The sequence below is a fragment of the Hibiscus syriacus genome, unplaced genomic scaffold (genome assembly GCF_006381635.1).
Source record: "Hibiscus syriacus cultivar Baekdansim isolate YM2019G1 unplaced genomic scaffold, ASM638163v2 tig00113722_pilon, whole genome shotgun sequence".
NCBI lineage: Eukaryota > Viridiplantae > Streptophyta > Magnoliopsida > Malvales > Malvaceae > Hibiscus > Hibiscus syriacus.
The window spans coordinates 2360689-2369777 of NW_024063469.1; the positions used below are offsets into that span (position 1 = coordinate 2360689).

The 9089-nt window shown below is 30.9% G+C and overlaps 1 protein-coding gene and 1 pseudogene across 1 annotated transcript; one reads left to right on the forward strand and one right to left on the reverse strand.

The window, feature by feature from the left end:
• The first annotated feature begins 2096 nt into the window (after positions 1-2096).
• Positions 2097-2684, forward strand: LOC120187050. Its single transcript, XM_039190841.1, has one exon. It carries the CDS (start codon positions 2250-2252, stop codon positions 2418-2420), a length of 171 nt encoding a protein of 56 aa, XP_039046772.1. The 5' UTR covers positions 2097-2249; the 3' UTR covers positions 2421-2684.
• Positions 2685-5211: 2527 nt separating this feature from the next.
• LOC120186976 lies at positions 5212-7128 on the reverse strand (annotated as a pseudogene).
• Between the last annotated feature and the right edge of the window lie 1961 nt (positions 7129-9089).

Sequence of the window (9089 nt, forward strand, 5' to 3'; positions counted from 1 at the left end):
GATTTACGTACAATATAATGTTTAAGTTTTTTGTTTAATTTTCTCTTTTTTTTGGCGCAATTAGTTATATAACGTAAAAAATAAAATAATCACTTATTTTAAAAGAAAACTAAAAGATTTTTAAAATTTAACCATAATGATAATAAACAGTTTATTTGTTTAAATCACATATATTATTATTAAAATGTAATAATACTCCATATTATCAATGCCAAATACATGATTAGTTTGAAATTAATATCTTTTGAAATGCAATAGTACTCATTATATTTTGAAATGTTTATATATTTTTTAACTATTGGCCGATAGTTCTTTTGAAATGTTATATGTTACGAGAAAGTTCAACCAAAAATTATTATTTTTTATATATATTTATGATTGACGGTAATATTAGTTTTGGGTTTGATTGACGATAGTTTATATTCATTTTTTTATTATAGTGTATTTTTTTTAATAATTATATTTTTGTGGTACGTTTTTTCATGCTTTTATGGCATATTTTCGCTCGTTTGACCATTTTTTCCATGTTGAAATTAACATCACGATTGCTCAATGTGGCGTTTTATTTGTTATCATGTTGATCTTGCCTGCTTTGGACTCTTGGATTGGATTTGGATACGATTTGCGTTTATGAATAGTATTTTCACGTCGGTCAATTCTGATTTGTTATTTGTCAGTGGTCTTTCAATAGCTTCATTCCTTTTGTGATCCGTTAACAAATGCAATCAAATTTATTTCTATCTATCTTTTTATTTGAGTTTATTTGGTTAGGTTTTTTAATAGTGTCCCTTTATTGTCATTGTGATCTTAAAGTGGATAATTTTATCGTGTTTAAAAAATTCTTTATTGTGTACTTAGTTTACGATTATGGTTATAAACATTAATTATAATTGGAATATTTTTTATTTTTAATAAAATTAATAATTTCTATAAAAAAATGTTATGTAAAATTAACATAAATAATAACTCAACTCTAGTGGTTAGATACAATTATTCTCTTTCAAAGTTGTCATTTGAATCCTTTTATCTTCACATTTGAAATCTACTCTTTTGTTCTCATAACTTAAATTTATGTTCTAATGAAACTAATATAGTTAACATGTTTAGTCCAGTTGTTAGGTGTATAACCCTCTTCTAAAGGGACAAATTTTGAATATCACATTCTTTATAAATTTTATTATCATGATATGGTGATACTGTTATTATTTTATTGATAAAACAAAATTAATTTAAATATAATCGAATTGTTCATGTAAAAATACAGAACGGATATAAGTATTAAAAAAAATAAAAATATACCAAAATAGCATCATCTATAATTTTTAAATTATGAGTAATCAAATTAAAAATTAAATAATTGATAATCCACTAAATAAATAATTTATCAGAACAAGTCTTAATATACTTTTAGGTATTTAAATTCTACTTTACATTAAATTTTAGTGCATAAATAACTTTTTATTAAAAATATGTGATTAATATTTTCTTCATTATGTTTTTAGGTATTTAATATAAAAAAATCGTTAAATGACACGTATCATATTTATATTTTTTTAACTTTTTAAAAATAATATATTATTTAAAAAATATAATTTTAAAGAATCTGAATATGACGCTAATCATTTAATGATTTTTTCGTTATAATTTTAGGTGTTTAATGAAAAAAAATTATACATTAAAACTAATTTAAAGTATAATTTAGATAAGGGAAATTCTACGATGCGACACCTTAATATAAGACTAAAATAAGACGTTACTGGTTTTGTTATTGTTTAAATAATAAAACCGGTAAAAAATTACCTAAAACATTATTATTTTTACTTAAAACTTCAACTTTTTTAACATTTTCGGTAAAAGTGTTCAATAATAAAATCGGTAGAAAAAATAACAAAATCGGTAGCGTTTTTTCAGTAAAATGTCCAATAATAACAAAACTAATAGAAATAATAATGTTTCTGATAATTTTTTACCGATAACATTTTTTTTAATAGTATATTAAAACTGTCGTGTGTGAGTATTTCTCGACAATTAAGGCTCGAACAATTATAAAGAATAGATGTTTGACCTTTGTCAAATGACAATTAAGCCCTCTGAGTGCAAACTTATTTTCCGTCAAAATTCCGATCTTGCAAGAGTTATTCGGATCATCCCCAGAGCCCTAAATCCCTAAAAAATTCCGATACCCTAATTAGAACCCCAAATCCTTTTGTTTCCGATCCTAACGAATTTTCGAGCGATTACAGCAAAGTATGGGCATAATAAAAAGCTGTTTTTCCTTCATCGCAGGCACAGTTTGCGGGATTTACGTTGCCCAAAACTACAACGTTCCGAACGTCAAGAAGCTTGCCGACTCCGCCTTCTTCATAGCCAAGCATGTCGAGGAGAATTACCGCAAGCCCAAGAACAAGGATGACGATTAGATCCAAAATTCCAAGAATCAATGGAATCAACAGGTTCGATGTTGTTTTTCTCTGCATTAGTTATGGAGAAAAAAGAGAATTCCTCTTTTAGGATCAAATATGATTTCGGGATTTGCAAAACAAAAAACCACTATATTTTTTCCCGTAAAGTTGGTGTTTGATTACAACTTGCAATTGGACTCTTATTTTCACTGTATGTTTTTGTGACTACATTGAATTTGGATTTGTTCGTTGTTGAGGAATGAATAAAACAGGGCTTATTCATTCGGCATGTGTTCTTTTCTAATATCTCCAGAAAGTGACAATTCACCATTAACATTTCAAAGTAATGGCAGACTTTGCAATGGTTGAACACGAGTTTTCATATGAAATTTCCGCGCTTTTACTTCTAAATGGTATTGAAATTTTAGTTAGATCATACTTTTCAATTCGCAAACTGGGGCTGAGGATTTTGACTTTTTCAATAGCTTTGAATTTCTTTCAATCCCTCCCTCCAGACGTCGTTTTACATGAATTTGAAGGAGATCCTTTAAAGTATAGCTTTCAAGTTTGGAGTGTTCTCTTCATATCATATGTTTTCATTGGGAAGGGACTGTCCCCTTCATCTAGTGGCTATTTTTTTAGGATATCCTGATAGTTGGTATTCTTCTATTTGTGCGTTTAATGTCGAGATTCTTGCCCCTATTTTTTTTTATAAATTGTTTTTGTTTTTAGTTTGAATTTTATAATTGTATTTTTGCTATTTTTTTTTAAATATGTAGGTTCTTATTTATTTATTTTAACATGGGATAAGTATAATGTATTATCTGTTTCTCAACTATTTAAAATTTAATGTTTATACCCATGCTATTCATAGTGCTTAAACCTTAAAACTTAAAAAATAACGATCATTTTTTTATTACCAAGGAAGGTTATTTGGTTAGTGCATTTGTCGGTTTAACTTTTATGCATATTAAATAAATTTGTTCATGCATACCAAATAAATTTGTTCATGGATATTAAACACAGTGGCAAGTGCATCCATTATTTTGAAAAATTGGTTAAATTTAACTTAATGTATTAAGGAAAAAAGAAAAAAAATTATAATTTTTGCATATCCATTATTTTTAAGAAAAAAAATTAAAATTTTGGATTCTCATTCTTAAATTTCTGGATCCGCCACTGATTAAACAAACACATATATTCATGTAATAATAATAATAAACAAATTGTAAATAAATATATATTTTTGTTTTTATATATAAAGTAATCAAACAAAAGTATTAATAATTATATATAAATAAACAAATATAAAATAAAATATTTTGAAGTATTGTTTATGAGTTTAATAAAAATTTCAAGTAAGCAAACTAATAAATATTGAATTTATTCGTAAATATTAATGAATCGAATATATTTTACACAAATCTATTTGTTTAATAAAAGAATATGAAATTATTGTTCTTACATATTTATTTAACATTTAACTGACGTAATATATGAATAACTATAAATAATTTATCGTATGTTTTGATCGTTTACAATCATACATGTGATTAAATAATTTCATAGTTACTTGAGTCTATCTTCCAACTATTATCTCTTCACTTAAAATTATAAATACATTTATAATTATAATCAATACACCTAAATAAATATAAATGAAGTCAGTGTTACAATATACGAACAAACTAATAAATCAATATAAATTTAGGTTGGACTAATTGGACTTACAAAATTTGAATCCACTGGAAAAGATTACTAATGTCTACTCTTAAAGCCTATGTTTAGGACTAATTTTGCGGTATAATTGGCCTAATAGGCCTCAAAAAGATTAACCTATTAGGTCACTTCTAAAATTAATTTGAGATCTATAATATTTACTATAGTGATTTAAAATTCGTCATATCGATGTGATAAATTTTAATAAAATATATTTTTTAAAAGTTGTTATATCGACGTGACGAGTTTATTATATTATCGTATATCTCAAAATAAAATTCAAATTGATATAATAGACTATTCTTATACCCGTTTGACTTATTGAGTTAATCTAACCCTAATTTCCCTTTTAGGCCTTGATGCTCAAGGGGCTAATGGCAGGCAGGTCCCTTTATTAGTGGGCCGAATTTCTAACTGCGTCGTACCGAAAACAAAAGACCAAGAAATAGTTCTTAATAATCTATTATGTACGAATTAAGCCGGTTTTTTTTTAAGTTTTAAGTTCGAGTATCAATGATTAAATGATATTTGAGGATTAATTTTCAAATGATTAAGATATTTTAGAACAAGTACTACCCTTGTAATCGTCATTTTACTAAATTATGGATAGATAGAAGAGTTTGGGCAAGGATATATCGAAATTTTGTTGAGAAGCGGTCACAATTTTCACATTTAATTTAATTATTTTTTAATTATTTTTAAAATTTTAAATATAATTTTTTAAGTTTATAAGTTTATCTTTGATTTTAGAGACAATCACACTTATTAAAAATTTTAAATTCTAATATGATTTAAATATTTTATATTTTATTTATGATATAATATTACATCCCTAAATTTTTATAATTTGTACTATAATATTTTTAATAAAACTTCTTAAATTTTTGCCTCTGAAATAAAATCTTGAATCCGACCTTATTAATTGCGATTAAAATAAAGATCAACCATCACATATTATTGAGACTAATAATTCAATACAATAAATAGTCAATATTAAGAATAATAATTTAATATAATAATTAATTAACTGGTTCAGAGAGATAAATGGTAGGTTTACTTTAACCATGTTATAATGTTATGGCCAATGTATTAAAACAATACACAACGTACAAAATGTACATTCAAATAGACATGGAGCGTGCTCTCCTCCCGCCCTTTGTTTTTCTTCCCATGTTAATCATGGAAAATTGGCAGAAAATTCCTGGCTTCAAAGTATCTTCCCCCCTTCCTTTTACAACTAGAGGCAAGAAAAATTCTAAAAATCACACACTATATACATATGGGGCTTCTACAAACAAATCATTCATACATCAATTTCTTCATCTTGGGATGTTGTTTGGGATCCTCCTTGGGACCTTGACCTTGATTCGGAAACCCTCGCAACCACCTCGGCCACCACTAGCCTTGTCAACAAAAGCCCTGCAACCAGAGCTGCTCCCATGAGCATTGTAAAAACCGCACTCCAGCTCTTGGCGGAAATGTAACCGGTCAGCAATGGTCTGATTGCAGCACCGACGGAGCCTGTTCCATCTATGATTGCTGTCACGGTTGCCAATGCCTTTGAGTTCCCCTTCAATGAACCGTGCGCTCCCAGGTCGGCTGAGACAGCAGTTGTTATAAGAGCATAGGGGCCGTTTACAAACATGCCGCAAATGAACATGAGAGCTATGTTCATCGCCATCGAAAAGTGTCCGTAAGTACAGTATAAATAGAGAGCTGGGATCACGCAGTACATAAAAGTTGCTGCTGTTATGGCTCTGGCATCTAAGCGATCGGAAATGTGTCCGGCTAAGATTCCTCCAAGCACCCCTCCAACATCAAAGATTGTTGACAAGTTTCCTGCTGTTTCACTTGATAAATATTTTCCCTCGATCGCTGCAAGATCGGTGAATGGACCAGAGAATTAGTGATGAACAAACTAGTCAACCAAGAAACATTTAAAAACCAATGAATTCAACATGTTTCAAGACCAAAAATAGATATTAGCATACCTGTATGGGAAATGTATTATGGAAGCCAATAGAGGAATATGTAAGCGACCAATTTGGCAAAGAATAGGCAGAGAGCAAAAGGAGCAACTCCGGGGATTTTCCATGCTTCGATGAACCCTACAGCCTTCTCCTTGATCTTAGTATCCGAGCATTGTAGAGGCTCTGTCACTTCCTCTCCGTTCTTCCTAGGAGAATCCACTAAATCTTCATCTCTATCAGCACCGACTGATTCGGGACTAACGGGCAACAAAAGGAAAACCGACAAGCCAATGAAAGCAATAAGCAGACAAGGCACGACAAAGGACCAACCCCATCCGTAGCTCAATAGTGCCAAAGCAATCAATGAACCGGTAATGTTCTCAACAGATGTGTGAGCATTCCATATGCCCATAATAAAACCTCTCTTTTTCTTCCCAAACCAGTTACCGACCACTGCAACAACCGAAGGCCACCCTGTTGATTGAAATAAACCGGCAACCATTTGCACTATAAGGTAGTAGTAAAAGCTATGGATATTAGCCCAGTACCCAACACCAAATAGTGAAGTAAACAAGCCAGTTCCGATCATTCCGACTGTCAAAAAGATCCTTAAATTCATTCTATCACCCAAATGTCCAGAGAAGTACGTTCCAAAAGCATATATTGCGAGGAACGCCACGTCCAGTTCACCAAGCAAGACCGACCATCGGATCGGTTAAATGGTGCCCAACCATCTCCTAGAACCCAAGAAACTCTTTTGTTTTCAGCAGGTGAACTGAGGTATGTTATCCTCCACGGGAACTTCAAGCTTACATCGGGTGACTGCGGATCGAGAGCACTCTTGACGATGCTGGTTGTTTTCCTTGTGGCATGGTAGCAAGTGTAAGCGAGAAATGTTACAATCAAGACAATTGCTTATGAGTTTTATAAGAAAGCTTCCCTCTCTTAATGTGCTCGAAGAAACTAATCCCAAGAGGCATTCTGAGATTTCTCAAAGCTGGCAATTCACCTAGAGGACCCATGCACTTCGATTCCCTCGGAAAAATATGAGAAAGCAGAGCAGCAAATTCCCCTAAAAAACAACAAGAACAAGCTGGAGACTTGTGAAATCAATTAGCAATGTGGGAAACTAATTCGATATGCAACTCCAAAAGAATTCTTAATCAACAAAGAATTTAAAGAATAAAACAGCAAATACCAAATACAACTGTAGATTCTGAAGTAAATTATAATCAAACAATAAAGTTGAACTTGATTCATTCTAAACCAAAACAACGATATCACTCGACGCGACAACTCTAAGAAATAGCCCAATATAAGTCGTTAAATGCAGGGCAGAGTCCGAAACATGCTTAAATTTCCATTAAAAAAATCATTCAGTCCTCAAATTAATCTCTTATTTTTCCTAGCTGAAGGAAATAAAAAGAAAGATCCAGAGAAAAAATAACAATATCGCAGCTCAAATTAATCAGTCCTTTAGAAATTAATACACATCGTCTTCTCCAAAGGAAAGAGCCCCAATTTTCATTTTTTTCAAACACGAAACAGTCTCAAATTCAACATACAAATCAATATCGTACCCCAATTTAAATAGAGCCATAGTTAATGATTCAACAAAGAAGAGAATTCAAAGGAATCTTTAAAAAATGCAGAAAGCAGTAGAAACAGAACATGAATCGCAAACAAAACTACGATCGAGAGTTAAAATACTTTTTTTAAGCGTGACTACAGATTCTACATCGAAATAAAGAGATCACTGGCGCAGGAAAAGGGAATAAAAAAACTCGGTTTGTCAAATTTACTTCCAAAAAACAAGTAGAAAGAAGATAAAAAACTATTTACAAACATTAAAACTTTACAGAGAAAAAAACAAGAATGCATGAACAGAAAGATCATTACCTTCAACTTGGCTGAGCTCACTAGATTCTTAACTTCCCTTCCCCAGTGAAACTCTTCTCTTTCTCTCGCTTTGTTTTGTTTCGTTTGTAAGTTACCCTCCTCTGTTAAATGAAGGAGAAACGCAATCACGGTTCCAAGTTCCAGCTGCCGCGTCAGGGTTCTTGTAATGGACGTAAATAAATAATTTGAAGATAGGAATTGGCGATCATGTCCCTACAAATATTTTCCAATTATGATTTTGATCCCCTAGTTATTGTATAACTCCAATTTTGGGTAAATTTACTCAATTGCACTCGAAAACACGTTTTTGGAAATTTCTTAACTATTAAGATGGAGGGATCCATTAGGCAGGAATCACCACTAAGCCACTAACTATCTATCCTTACATCATGCTCTTTCTGGCAATAATAATTAACGTACGCAACTAAAAATGAAATTGAAATTCGTTCATTTATAACCTAAAAATGCAGTGTGGTGACTAAATTATCTCACTCATCAGTATGTAAGGTGAAGAAGACCAAGTCTAATGTTAATGACTTGTTGCGAGAATGATTTGACCAACGATAAGCCACATGATACACGCCCTACTTCGCCAATTCATTTTTTAATTTATACATGCTGTCGTATATTATTGCTTATGGGAATAAATTGATTATGTCAATAACGTAGATTTATTCCTTCTAATTTAGGCATAAAATCGTGACCGGTCGTTAGTTGATGTTGAGCTACTCTTATCTTCATAAAAGGGTATAGCAGAGTTAGATGAAGGTGAGATAATTTTATTAAGATTACAATATTTTTTCGATCATGCTGGATAGGTTTTATAATTGTCATAGGTGAGTATGTGAGTCGTAGACTCATAGTGGCTGCTCATAGGTTTTATAACAATCATAGTGTTCCAGTGTTCACTTCATAACAATATCAACAAATCTTAGACCTTTTGTACAGCTCTTCCCCTAACAATTCTACAGTTAATATGGCAATTACAACTTTTTTGTGTTCATCTTCTTTTTATTAAAATGCACAAACCAGATTTTTCTATATCTAAACCTTTTCATGCTGATAATATTAAGCAATGCCCACTTTGCCCTTTATCTAA